The 16954-nt window shown below is 45.8% G+C and overlaps 1 protein-coding gene across 1 annotated transcript in view; it reads left to right on the top strand.

Annotated features, from left to right (window-relative positions):
- The first annotated feature begins 1241 nt into the window (after positions 1 to 1241).
- cdcp2 (CUB domain containing protein 2) overlaps positions 1242 to 16954 on the top strand; it is a 60394-nt gene continuing 44681 nt past the window's right edge. The window contains exons 1-3 of the mRNA XM_082961400.1: positions 1242 to 1870; positions 3821 to 3830; positions 8226 to 8471. Coding sequence (XP_082817526.1) covers positions 1242 to 1870; positions 3821 to 3830; positions 8226 to 8471 — 885 coding nt within the window. The remainder of the gene's footprint in view (positions 1871 to 3820; positions 3831 to 8225; positions 8472 to 16954) is intronic.

Here is a 16954-nt window from a genome sequence, read left to right as displayed (position 1 = left end):
AGAAAATAGAAACCAGGCACGACTCAACCACAATTATTCGAGACGACATGCTGCTTCTTGGAAATGTCCATTCCATTTCATCATTCAACATTTTTTTTATGAAAATGGACGTTTTCAATGAATATAGCATATGGAGCTAGATATTCAAGAATACATTAAATGAGTGGACCGGAAGACATCAGAGTCCTCCTGCGTCTGAATGCTGAACCCTCCATTTCATCCATCCCAAGACATCGTCTATGAACGGTTACTGTCATCCCATTTAGCCTTAATGTTATAAAGAATAACATGAACAGTATTTAATCTCATCTGAGAGAGAGAGAGAGAGAGAGAGAGAGAGAGAGAGAGAGAGAGAGAGAAAGTAGAGGTATGTGAATGAGATACAGGAGATAGTGATCATCATGCGTGTGGGCTACTGTTGGTCGGTTGGTACGAGGAGATATGACCAAACGCTCCTGTTGGTCGGTTGGTACGAGGAGATGTGACCAAACGCTCCTGTTGGTCGGTTGGTACGAGGAGATGTGACCAAACGCTCCTGTTGGTCGGTTGGTACGAGGAGATGTGACCAAACGCTCCTGTTGGTCGGTTGGTACGAGGAGATGTGACCAAACGCTCCTGTTGGTCGGTTGGTACGAGGAGATATGACCAAACGCTCCTGTTGGTCGGTTGGTACGAGGAGATATGACCAAACGCTCCTGTTGGTCGGTTGGTACGAGGAGATATGACCAAACGCTCCTGTTGGTCGGTTGGTACGAGGAGATGTGACCAAACGCTCCTGTTGGTCGGTTGGTACGAGGAGATATGACCAAACGCTCCTGTTGGTCGGTTGGTACGAGGAGATATGACCAAACGCTCCTGTTGGTCGGTTGGTACGAGGAGATATGACCAAACGCTCCTGTTGGTCGGTTGATACGAGGAGATGTGACCAAACGCTCCTGTTGATCGGTTGGTACAAGGAGATATGACCAAACGCTCCTGTTGGTCGGTTGGTACAAGGAGATGTGACCAAACGCTCCTGTTGGTCGGTTGGTACAAGGAGATGTGACCAAACGCTCCTGTTGGTCGGTTGGTACAAGGAGATATGACCAAACGCTCCTGTTGGTCGGTTGGTACGAGGAGATGTGACCAAACGCTCCTGTTGGTCGGTTGGTACGAGGAGATATGACCAAACGCTCCTGTTGGTCGGTTGGTACGAGGAGATGTGACCAGACGCTCCTGTTGGTCGGTTGGTACGAGGAGATATGACCAAACGCTCCTGTTGGTCGTTTGGTACGTTACCATCTCTCCCCAGTTACCACCTCTCCTTAGGCACCACCTCTCCTAAGGCACGATCTCCCCCCCAGGCACCACCTCTTCCTAGGCACCACCTCTCCCCAGGCACCACTTCTCCTCGGGCACCACCTCTGCTCGGGCACCACCAATGCTCAGGCACCACCTCTCTTAAGGCACCATCTCCCCCCAGGCACCACCTCTCCTCAGGCACCACCTCTCCTCAGGCACCACCTCTCCCCAGGCACCACCTCTTCTCAGGCACCACCTCTTCTCAGGCACCACCTCTCCTCATGCACCATCTCCTCCCAGACACCACCTTTGCTCAGGCACCACCTCTGCTCAGGCACCACCTCTGCTCAGGCACCAACTCTCCCCAGGCACCACCTCTTCTCAGGCACCACCTCTTCTCAGGCACCACCTCTTCTCAGGCACCACCTCTCCTCATGCACCATCTCCTCCCAGACACCACCTTTGCTCAGGCACCACCTCTGCTCAGGCACCACCTCTGCTCAGGCACCACCTCTTCCCAGGCACCACCTCTTCCCAGGCACCACCTCTCCTCAGGCACCACCTTTCCTCAGGCACCACCTCTGCTCAGGTACCACCTCTCCTCAGGCACCACCTCTCTTCCAGGGCATGTGTAGCATGTACATGTCTCTGATAGGGTTTCATGCAAATTTGTCTCCTAGCTCTCTTGATTAAAGATGGATATCAGTGGGTTGGCAAAAACACTCCTGCCCCTGAGCACGCAGGCACACACACACACACACACACACACACACACACACACACACACACACACACACACACACACACACACACACACACACACACACACACACACACACACACACACACACACACACACACACACACACACACACTCCTGACCCAGAGTAGCAACAATGATGACTGCATCTGTGTAGGATCATGTAAGTGGTTTGCACCAGAGGCCCACCCAGCACATAACCCTCATAGTTAGCATGCAATTTTAAATTCACAAAAATATCGCCTGAGACTGTCTCTCTGTCTCTCTATATGAAAAACAGATAGCATTTACACTAGAGATAGAGACCAGCACAGCACACAACCTTTTAGCTATTGCTACAGTTCTGAAGCCACAACTAGTACAAATGTCTCCTTCTCTCTGTCCCTCTCTCTGCTTAATTATGATTATGAAGCACGTTGGAGTTAGCCAGCAAAACTATAACATACATCACCCAATTTAGCTGCTTAGTTACGGGACAAAGATACGAACAATGAGTGGGTGAGTTGGCTTTGGAGCTCGATTCTCTTGTAGACTAATTGGATGTTTTCTAGAAGCTCTGTACATGTATCTCTGTCAGGGGAAATGTTGTGTTGGACTCCAGAATCTCTGTGGTTTCCTTCAGGTCCTAATTTAGACCTTTTTCTCCAGGTAACAGAGATTAAATGTGTTCCTTCTTCAGTTGATCTCCCTCTCTCTTTCTCTGTTTCTAATTTTGTCTTCTTTCTTTCTCCCTCTCTCTCCCCTTCATTTGTGTCCCTCATTGTGGTGAATAGTGTGGTAATTAAACATGTGCCTCCTCCTTCAGTTGATCTCTCTTTCACTAAGAGCTCAGAAACACCAATAGCGTTTGCTGTCCGAGACTACTGAGCACCTCTGAACCTAACCGAGTGAGCACTGATTTGACATATAGAATCCCTTGAACAATGTGTCTACTGAAGGTGGTCCCTAAAACACAGCTCAATGAAAGATCGGCAGATAAACGCTAGATCCACATTCAGTGACAGCTTTTACTGTTGCTCTCTCTCTCTCTCTCTCTCTCTCTCTCTCTCTCTGCCCTCTACCGCTCGCTCTCTTTCTCCCTCTGTTCTCTTTCACCTCTCTCTCTTTCTTTCTCTGCCCCCTCTCGCTCTCTCTTCCTCTGTTCTAACTCTTTCTCTCTCCCTTTCCCTCTCTCTCCCCCTCTTTTTCTGTTCCACTCTCTCTTTCTCTCTTGCTCTCTCTCGCTCTCCTCCCCTCTTCATTTGGATCCCTCATGGGAGTGACAGAGATGAAACGTGTGCCTCCTCTAGTTAATCAATAGACTGCAGTCTGAGAGAGCTGTGCCCTTTAATCCCTCGGTAGACTGTCAGCATCGTTTGAGCATCACCATCTAGGGCTAAGTGTAATGAGCTGTACGGAACTGGTTTAAAGTGGTTTGGTGAACCCACTCCCAAGAAGACTAGTGTTTGGTGAACCCACTCCCTTAGCATCTAGGCTTTAGCTTAGCAGGTTAATGCAGACATTCGTTTAAACCTTGAAATATAATTACTATATTTCTATCTAGACTGATCGATTATACCGATTAGACCGATTATACAGATTAGACCGATGCTTACACACAAACAGTGTAGAGAAAATAGTGGTTATGTAATGGGAGTCCCTGAAGCGGCTCTGAAGTGGAAGGTTGGATTTTTTTCTCGTCCAGCCATCAAAGGCCGTCATTATACCCACAGGCCTGGGTTGCAGACTGAACGGCTCTCTGGCTCTCATTTCAGGTGTGGCTCTCCGTTCCTCCACCAGAAACCATTGGGTGGGGGAGGCTGGACCACTGACTCTACACACTGACTGAATACTGATGAAGCTGGGGAGGCCGAGTACGTACGCACACACAGACACGCAGGCAGGCACGTAGGCAGACACATTTCTTATGTGACCAGCTCTTAAATCAAACCTCTTCACTAGCCAAATATTATATTTCACACAGTGAAAATGAGAAAACCCTGCCAGTATCGTAACATTCTCACAGTAGAGGCAACTAGCTAAATGTGTGTGAGTGTGAGTGTGTGTGTGTGTGTGTGTGTGTGTGTGTGGTGTCAGTATGTACCCTGCCAGCACCATAAAAGTCTCCCAGTGTAACGACAGCTAGCTAGAGACGACACTAGAATTACAAAACACTTTGAGGGACTGCTGCAGAGTTTACAGTGGATTTATCTTTAATGCCATATACCTACCATTACTGTATCTACTCACAGCAGACACAAGACAGACCAAACTGATCGTGTTTACAGTTTCTGACATTCAGTTGCCATGCAGCAAGTGTCAAAACCAACTGCCTGATAGTAAAATCTATCCACTTCTGTTTAGGGAAGAGGAGGAGGATGATGAGGAAGGGGAGGGATGCCATATTATCATACATTAGGATTGGCATTCATGACAGTCCCTTATAAGATAATCAAGCAAATAAAAAAATGCTTCAGGTGTTCTCAAAGGCTGGAATGACTCAGAGATAATTCACTTGCAGAATATTTATTTATTTACTTGTTTATTTATCCCCCACCACAAACCAAGAGCGTTTGACTTGTTTATGTTACTTAGAAGAGGCACAGTGATGTCAGAACACAAACAAGGCAAGTAAATATGATGAAGAGGAAGTACTGTGTGTGTGTGTGTGTGTGTGTGTGTGTGTGTGTGTGTGTGTGTGTGTGTGTGTGTGTGTGTGTGTGTGTGTGTGTGTGTGTGTGTGTGTGTGTGTGTGTGTGTGTGTGTGTGTGTGTGACTCCCCATTCCATTTCTTGTCTGTGTGTGTTTATAGCGTGGTGTAATATGCTCTTCCCTTTACTCTCGTCACTTCTTGTCACTTCCTATTAAACGCGAAACGAGGGAGAGCTCGGTTTCTTGTTTTGGAAAGTTTGCTGTTTAAAAAGTGTATTGGAAAGTTTCTTTGTAGCTAGAAAACTTTTTAGTTTGGATCCCACAATGCAGTTGACATCCGTTGCAGGGTCTGCTACTCTCTGTCCAGTGATCCTGCCGACCAAGGCCGGGTCTGAGGAGTTATTTGGCCTAGCAGCTAACCTAGTCATTGAGAGAGGACATTAGTTCTGTGTGTGAATTTTGTAAAGTCAGTGTGGGAGAGGTGGAAAAATGATTGTTATCGATCAATAATGACAAACCTCCTGGCATTGACAACTTAGATGGAAAGCTACTGAGGATGGTAGCTGACTCTATAGCCACTCCTATCTGTCATATCTTTAATTTGTGCCTAGAGGAAAGTCTTTGTCCTCAGGCCTGGAGGGAAGCCAAAGTAATTCTGTAAAAGTAAAATTGTGTTTGGCCAAATAAAATTCTATTTTTCTGTAAACAAATTAACAACAGACTTTCAGCATGCTTATAGAGAAGGGCACTCAACATGTACTGCACTGACACAAATGACTGATGATTGGTTGAAAGAACTTGATAATAAGAAGATTGTGGGAGCTGTACTGTTAGATTTCAGTGCAGCCTTTGGTATTATTGACCATAACCTGTTGTTAAAAATAAAAACGTACGTGTTTTGGCTTTTCAGCCTCTGCCATATCATGGATTCAGAGCTATCTATCTAATAGAACTCAAATGGTTTTCTTTAATGGAATCTTCTCTAATGTCAAACGTAAAGTGTGATGTACTACAGGGTAGCTCTCTAGGCCCTCTACTCTTTTCTATTTTTACAAATGATCTGCCACTGACATTAAAGAAAGTCTGTGTGTCCATGTATGCTGATGATTTAACCATATATACGAAACAGCAACCACAGCTAAGTCACCGAAACCCTTAACAAAGAATTGCCGTCTGTTTTGGAATGGGTGGCCAGTAATAAACTGGTCCTGAACTTCTCTTAAACTAAGAGTATTGTATTTGGTACAAATCATTACCTAAGTTTTAGACCTCAGCTGAATCTGGTAATGAATGGTGGGGCTGTTGAACACGTTGAGGAGACTAAATTACTTGACGTTACCTTAGATTGTCAACTGTCATGGTCAAAACATATAGATTCAATGGTTGTAAAGATGGAGAAGTTTTTTCCGTAATAAAGAGATGCTCTGCTTTTCTGACACCACACTCCAAAAAGCAAGTCCTGCACGCATATGGCTCAAGTGAACAGCAAACCTGGTTTAAAAAAACAGATAAAGTAACACCCCACGACACAACGCCTCTCCCCTGTTAGACCTAGATAGCTTGTGTGTATGTATTGATAATGTAGGCTACGTGTGCCTTTTTTAAATGTATTTATGTAGTACTGTCCTTGGGCTGTTCTTGTCTATTTAATGTTCTGCATTATGACATGTTTCCTGTTCTGTGTGGACCCCAGGAAGAGTAGCTGCTGCTTTTGCAACAGCTAATGGGGATCCTAAAAAAATAGCAAATACCATCATGGTATCCAGTTCCAGTGCCCATATACTGTACATTATCACACATTATACTGTACATTATCACACATTATACTGTACATTATTACACATTATACTGTACATTATTACACATTATACTGTACATTATCACACATTATACTGTACATTATCACACATTATACTGTACATTATTACACATTGTGATGTACATTATCACACATTATACTGTACATTATTACACATTATACTGTACATTATCACACATTATACTGTACATTATCACAGTATACTGTACATTATCACACATTATACTGTACATTATGACACATTATACTGTACATTTTGACACATTATACTGTACATTATCACACATTATACTGTACATTATTACACATTGTGATGTACATTATCACACATTGTGTTGTACATTATCACACATACTGTACATTATTACACATTATACTGTACATTATTACACATTATACTGTACATGATCACACATTATACTGTACATTATCACACAGTATTCTGTACATTATGACACATTATACTGTACATTTTGACACATTATACTGTACATTATTACACATTATACTGTACATTATCACACAGTATACTGTACATTATGACACATTATACTGTACATTATCACAGTATACTGTACATTATCACACATTATACTGTACATTTTGACACATTATACAGTACATTTTGACACATTATACAGTACATTATGACACATTATACTGTACATTATGATACATTATACAGTACATTACAGTACATTATACAGTACATTATACAGTACATACGTATGGTTATAGTTCTCTATTACTTTAGAAAGTTGCTGACCACTGCCATGTGGTGCTGAACGTTGAGTTCTGATTCACTGTCCGCTTCAGCGGTGCTGAATCTCTGAACGCCAGACTGATTTTACCTAAAGCAAAAGTAGACCTTTTACTCGTCTGACAAAGTCCCCACAATGTATTCAATATAAAGCATTTGGCCCTAACAGAGCTTGTCCATCTGTTCAACAGTGTAGGTGTAGAACACAACCAGCTGACTGACTAAACAGGAACAAGGAACAAGGCTCTATCTCAAATAATCTTTCCTTGATTCATCACATCCTATTTCCCTCCTAGCCTCCTTCTCAACCATATTGGTTGGACATTATCCATCTCCTGTAATGACATCATCCACCTCCTGTAATGACATCATCCATGTGAGCCCAGAGCCTCATCGCCTCATCCCCCAGCTGCCATAAAGTTTAATAAAGCCAAAATAAAATAGAATTTTCACACGGCGGTGTTCATTTCCATAAGCCATGCTTGGTTTTCACTGACCTCCCTTCTCTCTCTCTTTGTCCCCCCCTCTCTCCATCTCAGTCAAAGGCTCAATCTCTCTCTCCTTCTCAGTCTCTCTCTCTGTTTCTCTCCCTCTCTCCTTCTTAGTCTCTCTCTCGCTCCCTCTCTTTTCTCAGTCTGGGTAATAGTGTCGTTATAGTAGACAGGGGAGACCGGAGCGGAACTCATTCACAGCTCTCTGATGTCATTAGAAAATCAATTCCCAACAAATGACTTTTTTAGAATTTCACAGCAGAGGTGTGACCCACATTAGTCACAGTGCCGTCGACTGATTTTCCCTCTCCCTCCCCCTCTCTCTCTCTCTCTCTGTCTGTCTCTCTCTCTCTGTCTGTCTGTCTCTCTGTCTCTCTCTCTCTCTCTCTCTCTCCAGCTCTCTCTCTCTCTCTCTTCCCTGCCAATCTCTGTCAGCAGCTTCCATTGATTGCTCCTCTTCTATTTTGTCACCTGGCTTTTCAGCACGTCGACTGGTGTCTGGCCAGCCTGATGGTCACTGACTGGTGTCTGGCCAGCCTGATGGTCACTGACTGGTGGCTGGCCAGCCTGATGGTCACTGACTGGTGTCTGGCCAGCCTGATGGTCACTGACTGGTGGCTGGCCAGCCTGATGGTCACTGACTGGTGGCTGGCCAGCCTGATGGTCACTGACTGGTGGCTGGCCAGCCTGATGGTCACTGACTGGTGTCTGGCCAGCCTGACGGTCACTGTGAGGTCACTCTGTGCATCCCAAATGGCACCCTATTCCCCATGTAGTGCAGTACTTCTGACTGGGGCCCATAGAGCTCTGGTCAAAGTAGTGCACGATATAGGGAATAGGGTGCCATTTGGGACCCCTCCATTTGGGATGTGAACATTGACTTTGAGCGTCCCATGGTGACTCTGCTGTACTGTACAGTAGCAGCTGGATAGTTTCATCCAGTACTAGACTGGGACCTATCTCCGTGCCAACACCAAACATTACAATGGTGACAAGGATGCAGAATGATAAGCACTATGACAACAGTGACATTGTTGGTACCCTTTCTGCTGAGACTGTATAGGACGATGGAGAGAGAGAGTGTGTGTTTACCAGTATTCAGCCTTTGGACAAAGAACTGTTACAGTACATGTATCCCTGTGTTGGTTTTGATGACTACACAGTTCACTGCTGTTGTCACAATACATCACACACAAATGGCTTGAGACAATTTGTCGACTTGAACTAATCATCAGTAGCCTATAGTCCCATCATGCAGCCCATATATACTGCTCAAAAAAATAAAGGGAACACTTAAACAACACAATGTAACTCCAAGTCAATCACACTTCTGTGAAATCAAACTGTCCACTTAGGAAGCAACACTGATTGACAATACATTTCACATGCTGTTGTGCAAATGGAATAGACAACAGGTGGAAATTATAGGCAATTAGTAAGACACCCCCAATAAAGAAGTGGTAATGCAGGTGGTGACCACAAACCACTTCTCAGTTCCTATGCTTCCTGGCTGATGTTTTGGTCACTTTTGAATGCTAGCGGTGCTTCCACTCTAGTGGTAGCAGGAGACGGAGTCTACAACCCACACAAGTGGCTCAGGTAGTGCAGCTCATCCAGGATGGCACATCAATGCGAGCTGTGGCAAGAAGGTTTGCTGTATCCGTCAGCGTAGTGTCCAGAGCATGGAGGCGCTACCAGGAGACAGGCCAGTACATCAGGAGACGTGGAGGAGGCCATAGGAGGGCAACAACCCAGCAGCAGGACCGCTACCTCCGCCTTTGTGCAAGGAGGAGCAGGAGGAGCACTGCCAGAGCCCTGCAAAATGACCTCCAGCAGGCCACAAATGTGCATGTGTCTGCTCAAACGGTCAGAAACAGACTCCATGAGGGTGGTATGAGGGCCCGACGTCCACAGGTGGGGGTTGTGCTTACAGCCCAACACCGTGCAGGACGTTTGGCATTTGCCAGAGAACACCAAGATTGGCAAATTCGCCACTGGCGCCCTGTGCTCTTAACAGATGAAAGCAGGTTCACACTGAGCACGTGACAGACGTGACAGTCTGGAGACGCCGTGGAGAACGTTCTGCTGCCTGCAACATCCTCCAGCATGACCGGTTTGGCGGTGGGTCAGTCATGGTGTGGGGTGGCATTTCTTTGGGGGGCCGCACAGCCCTCCATGTGCTCGCCAGAGGTAGCCTGACTGCCATTAGGTACCGAGATTAGATCCTCAGACCCCTTGTGAGACCATATGCTGGTGCGGTTGGCCCTGGGTTCCTCCTAATGCAAGACACTGCTAGACCTCATGTGGCTGGAGTGTGTCAGCAGTTCCTGCAAGAGGAAGGCATTGATGCTATGGACTGGCCCGCCCGTTCCCCAGACCTGAATCCAATTGAGCACATCTGGGACATCATGTCTCGCTCCATCCACCAATGCCACGTTGCACCACAGACTGTCCAGGATTGGCGGATGCTTTAGTCCAGGTCTGGGAGGAGATCCCTCAGGAGACCATCCGCCACCGCATCAGGAGCATGCCCAGGCGTTGTAGGGAGGTCATACAGGCACGTGGAGGCCACACACACTACTGAGCCTCATTTTGACTTGTTTTAAGGACATTACATCAAAGTTGGATCAGCCTGTAGTATGGTTTTCCACTTTAATTTTGAGTGTGACTCCAAATCCAGACCACCATGGGTTGATAAATTGGATTTCCATTGATTCTTTTTGTGTGATTTTGTTGTCAGCACATTCAACTATGTAAAGAAAAAAGTATTTAATAAGATTATTTCATTCATTCAGATCTAGGATGTGTTATTTTAGTGTTCCCTTTATTTTTTTGAGCAGTGTATGTTATGATTTTCTGACACATTCTAAGGTTTGCATCATTCACAACTAAAGTTGCCAAATAACTAAATCTTGCATATAGGACCTGTTTCAAATGATCACCTTTAAGCTCAACATAACCACTTCATCTGCGCATATATCCTTTCTATTTTATTCAGCTAAGTTCAATTATATTCTTCTTACTTTAAATCATATAATATTAAAATAATGGCACAGATATATAAGCATATCTTGTCTGCTAAATGAACTAGCCTACAGCCTAGGCTGCCATTGGCATGGTGCATAGCCAGATAACATACAGTAGGCAGACTGATATTCTGAAATACATTTTCTTCATATCAAAATGTTGCTTTAGACCTGCCTAAAATAAATAATGAATTTATTGTGATGGTCTATATTAATTAGACTCAGCAGTTTGTATAGGTGGAGACCTGGAAATACCAAACTTGTTTATTTTAATTAATGGTCAATTACCGTGAGACCGGCAGGCATTTGCATGACAATAACCGGCTGACAAAACGTAATGACTGCCACAACCCTAGGTGAAGCCACTTATTTAAAGAGGAAGCCATTCATAAATCTGCCACGACTTCCATTTCCAATTTGCTGCTCCTGTAACCACGGTAGCCACAGCCCTACGGCGGGTTGATACAGCAGCAGAGCATGGGGACCCCCGGTAACCGCAGGAAACACCTCACAAAGTAGTGACATCATCACATGCATGGGTAACAGTGATGCTGTACTAAAAGAAATGCTCTAAGCATAGAGAGAGAGAGAGGGAGAGAGAGACAGAGAAACAGAGAAAGAGAGAGACAGAGAAAGAGAGGGGGAGAGAGATATAGAGAGACAGAGAAAGAGAAAGAGAGATACTGTGCTAAGCGAAACAGGGCCTCATATCTAAGCTGAGGTGGGGGTAGGGCCTCTGGTCTGACCACAGGGTTATTGTGGGGGAGGGGGGGAGGGGGAGAGAGAGAGAGAGAGAGAGAGAGAGAGAGAGAGGGAGAGAGAGTGGGAGGGAGAGAGAGAGAGAGAGAGAGAGAGAGGGAGAGAGGGAGAGAGAGAGGGAGAGAGGGAGAGCGAGAGAGAGGGAGAGAGAGAGGGAGAGAGAGAGAGAGAGAGAGAGAGAGAGAGAGAGAGAGAGGGGGAGAGAGAGGGAGAGAGAGAGAGGGAGAGAGGGAGAGAGAGGGAGAAAGAGAGAGAGAGAGAGAGAGAGAGAGAGAGAGAGGAGGAGAGAGAGAGGGAGAGAGAGAGAGGGGGGGAGAGGGGGAGAGAGAGAGAGAGGGAGAGAGAGAGAGAGAGAGAGAGAGAGGGGGGGGAGAGAGAGAGAGAGAGAGAGAGAGAGAGAGAGAGAGAGAGAGAAAGAGAGGAAGAGAGAGAGAGGAGTGGTGTCCAGCGCCCCTCCAGTTTCTATCATACAATTTCAGTGTAAATATACTGCTGCGACTTCCTTACCTGTGTCCATCTGACAGGTGGTCTTCAGTCCGCTGGGTGGATTCAGCACAACACCCCTGCTCTGCTGTCAGTCACAGTTACACCGGTGACAGGGTTCTGCCGTGCTGATAAATGGCAGCAGCACACCAGCACAGCATGGACAGCTCTTAATGGCCATGCACCATGTCACACCGACAGGTAGACAGAGGTGGAGGGAGCGAGGGAGGCATGCCCACACACAAACATCCACCCACCCACACAATTGCAATATGTGCTGACCAAAAAATAATGACAATATGAACATTCTCCTGTTGCATGAAAAACACACAAAAGTACAAAGGACCTATAAACTATACATTGAGACATAATATCCTCTTGAAACTGATCCACATTGATCATCTATCTGTTATATGACAGAAGGTATGATTCAGCAAGGTTGAAACACATAACCCTCATCCAATCACAACACCAGGGGTTTTACATTTCTCATCTCCTTCTGCCATCCTACCACTCTAACTAACATGTTACCACTCTAACTCCCATCCTACCACTCTAACTCCTATCCTACCACTCTAACTAACATGTTACCACTCTAACTCCCATCCTACCACTCTAACTCCCATGTTACCACTCTAACTCCCATGTTACCACTCTAACTCCCATCCTACCACTCTAACTCCCATGTTACCACTCTAACTCCCATCCTACCACTCTAACTCCCATGTTACCACTTTAACTCCCATCCTACCCCTCTAACTCCCATCCTACCACTCTAACTCCCATGTTACCACTCTAACTCCCATCCTACCACTCTAACTCCCATCCTACCACTCTAACTCCCATCCTACCACTTTAACTCCCATCCTACCCCTCTAACTCCCATCCTACCACTCTAACTCCCATGTTACCACTCTAACTCCCATCCTACCACTCTAACTCCCATCCTACCACTCTAACTCCCATCCTACCACTCTAACTCCCATGTTACCACTCTAACTCCCATGTTACCACTCTAACTCCCATCCTACCACTCTAACTCCCATCCTACCACTCTAACTCCCATCCTACCACTTTAACTCCCATCCTACCCCTCTAACTCCCATCCTACCACTCTAACTCCCATGTTACCACTCTAACTCCCATCCTACCACTCTAACTCCCATCCTACCACTCTAACTCCCATCCTACCACTCTAACTCCCATGTTACCACTCTAACTCCCATCCTACCACTCTAACTCCCATGTTACCACTCTAACTCCCATCCTACCACTCTAACTCCTATGATACCACTCTAACTCCCATGTTACCACTCTAACTCCCATACTACCACTCTAACTCCCATGTTACCACTCTAACTCCCATGTTACCACTCTAACTCCCATGTTACCACTCTAACTCTCATGTTACCACTCTAACTCCCATGTTGCCACTCTAACTCCCATCCTACCACTCTAACTCCCATGTTACCACTCTAACTCCCATTCTACCACTCTAACTCCCATGTTACCACTCTAACTCCCATCCTACCACTCTAACTCCCATCCTACCACTCTAACTCCCATCCTACCACTCTAACTCCCATGTTACCACTCTAACTCCCATGTTACCACTCTAACTCCCATCCTACCACTCTAACTCCCATCCTACCACTCTAACTCCCATCCTACCACTTTAACTCCCATCCTACCCCTCTAACTCCCATCCTACCACTCTAACTCCCATGTTACCACTCTAACTCCCATCCTACCACTCTAACTCCCATCCTACCACTCTAACTCCCATCCTACCACTCTAACTCCCATGTTACCACTCTAACTCCCATCCTACCACTCTAACTCCCATGTTACCACTCTAACTCCCATCCTACCACTCTAACTCCTATGATACCACTCTAACTCCCATGTTACCACTCTAACTCCCATACTACCACTCTAACTCCCATGTTACCACTCTAACTCCCATGTTACCACTCTAACTCCCATGTTACCACTCTAACTCTCATGTTACCACTCTAACTCCCATGTTGCCACTCTAACTCCCATCCTACCACTCTAACTCCCATGTTACCACTCTAACTCCCATCCTACCACTCTAACTCCCATGTTACCACTCTAACTCCCATCCTACCACTCTAACTCCTATGATACCACTCTAACTCCCATGTTACCACTCTAACTCCCATGTTACCACTCTAACTCCCATCCTACCACTCTAACTCCCATCCTACCACTCTAACTCCCATCCTACCACTCTAACTCCCATGTTACCACTCTAACTCCCATGTTACCACTCTAACTCCCATAGGCTGCATCATGTGAGTATAGGCTGCATCATGGGACTATAGGCTGCATCATGTGACTATAGGCTGCATCATGGGACTATAGGCTGCATCATGTGACTATAGGCTGCATCATGGGACTATAGGCTGCATCATGTGACTATAGGCTGCATCATGGGACTATAGGCTGCATCATGTGACTATAGGCTGCATCATGGGACTATAGGCTGCATCATGTGACTATAGGCTGCATCATGGGACTATAGGCTGCATCATGGGACTATAGGCTGCATCATGTGACTATAGGCTGCATCATGGGACTATAGGCTACATCATGGGACTATAGGCTGCATCATGGGACTATAGGCTGCATCATGGGACTATAGGCTGCATCATGGGACTATAGGCTGCATCATGGGACTATAGGCTGCATCATGGGACTATAGGCTGCATCATGTGACTATAGGCTGCATCATGTGACTATAGGCTGCATCATGGGACTATAAGCTGCATCATGGGACTATAGGCTGCATCATGGGACTATAGGCTGCATCATGTGACTATAGGTTGCATCATGGGACTATAGGCTGCATCATGTGACTATAGGCTGCATCATGTGACTATAGGCTGCATCATGGGACTATAGGCTGCATCATGGGACTATAGGCTGCATCATGGGACTATAGGCTGCATCATGTGACTATAGGCTGCATCATGGGACTATAGGCTGCATCATGTGACTATAGGCTGCATCATGGGACTATAGGCTGCATCATGTGACTATAGGCTGCATCATGGGACTATAGGCTGCATCATGGGACTATAGGCTGCATCATGTGACTATAGGCTGCATCATGGGACTATAGGCTGCATCATGTGACTATAGGCTGCATCATGGGACTATAGGCTGCATCATGTGACTATAGGCTGCATCATGGGACTATAGGCTGCATCATGTGACTATAGGCTGCATCATGGGACTATAGGCTGCATCATGTGACTATAGGCTGCATCATGGGACTATAGGCTGCATCATGGGACTATAGGCTGCATCATGTGACTATAGGCTGCATCATGGGACTATAGGCTGCATCATGTGACTATAGGCTGCATCATGGGACTATAGGCTACATCATGGGACTATAGGCTGCATCATGGGACTATAGGCTGCATCATGGGACTATAGGCTGCATCATGGGACTATAGGCTGCATCATGGGACTATAGGCTGCATCATGGGACTATAGGCTGCATCATGTGACTATAGGCTGCATCATGTGACTATAGGCTGCATCATGGGACTATAAGCTGCATCATGGGACTATAGGCTGCATCATGGGACTATAGGCTGCATCATGTGACTATAGGTTGCATCATGGGACTATAGGCTGCATCATGTGACTATAGGCTGCATCATGTGACTATAGGCTGCATCATGGGACTATAGGCTGCATCATGTGACTATAGGCTGCATCATGTGACTATAGGCTGCATCATGTGACTATAGGCTGCATCATGGGACTATAGGCTGCATCATGTGACTATAGGCTGCATCATGTGACTATAGGCTGCATCATGGGACTATAGGCTGCATCATGGGACTATAGGCTGCATCATGTGACTATAGGCTGCATCATGTGACTATAGGCTATGGAAGATTTGAGAGTCGCAAAAAAAAGCTTTCACTCTGTTCCCTGCCTCAGGCTACACACCCTGTTTTCTCATCAAATTATCATATTTTCACCCATAAGACTACTCTCAATTTAATCTTGTCTTTATTAATATGTCAAATTAGTTCAGATTTAGAATGGGCTATTATCAAATGGGCAGGAAGTAGTAATAGGTAGTAATAATAATAGTATAGGTAGTAGTAGAAGTAGGGTCAGGGGAAAAAGATGTCATCCGTACGCACTCTGTCACGCCTACTCCCTTCCCTCTCTCCGGCGCTCAACGTCGCCGGTCTACTAACCTGGCAACCCACATTACTCACACCTGGAAACCATCCTTACGCACACCTAGCAACCATCATTACGCACACCTGGCAACCATCCTTACACACACCTGGCAACCCATATTACGTACACCTGGCAACCATCATTACGTACACCTGGCAACCATCATTACGCACACCTGGCAACCCACATTACGTACACCTGGCAACCATCATTACGCACACCTGGCAACCATCATTATGCACACCTGGCAACCATCATTACGGACACCTGGCAACCCACATTACGCACACCTGGCAACCCACATTACGCACACCTGGCAACCCACATTACGCACACCTGCTCCCCATCGTTATGCACACCTGGACTTCATCATTAGCTTGATTACTTCCCCTTTATTTAGCCCTCATTAGCCTCAGTCTTCAGGCAGTATTGGTTTTGATCACGTTCAGTATGCTTCTTCTGTTTTGTTTACATGCTTATTCTCATTATTAAAGTCACCTTCTACACCTGCTTCCTGACTCCTAGAGTATACATCACACACTCGAATAGCGATGTTTTTCAATCATGCCAGGTAGGCTACTCTGGTTTCGTAGCGGAGCATGTGATTAATATGAGCAGCTGATAAATAAATACAGTAGCAGCTGGACAAACCTCCTCTTTTAAGCAGCAACCATCAAAACTCTGCTTTGACATGGGATTGAATATAGA

Source organism: Salmo salar, chromosome 14 (assembly GCF_965601325.2).
Source record: "Salmo salar chromosome 14, fSalSal1, whole genome shotgun sequence".
In the NCBI taxonomy this organism is placed as follows: domain Eukaryota; kingdom Metazoa; phylum Chordata; class Actinopteri; order Salmoniformes; family Salmonidae; genus Salmo; species Salmo salar.
This window is presented reverse-complemented; position numbering and strand designations above follow the sequence as displayed.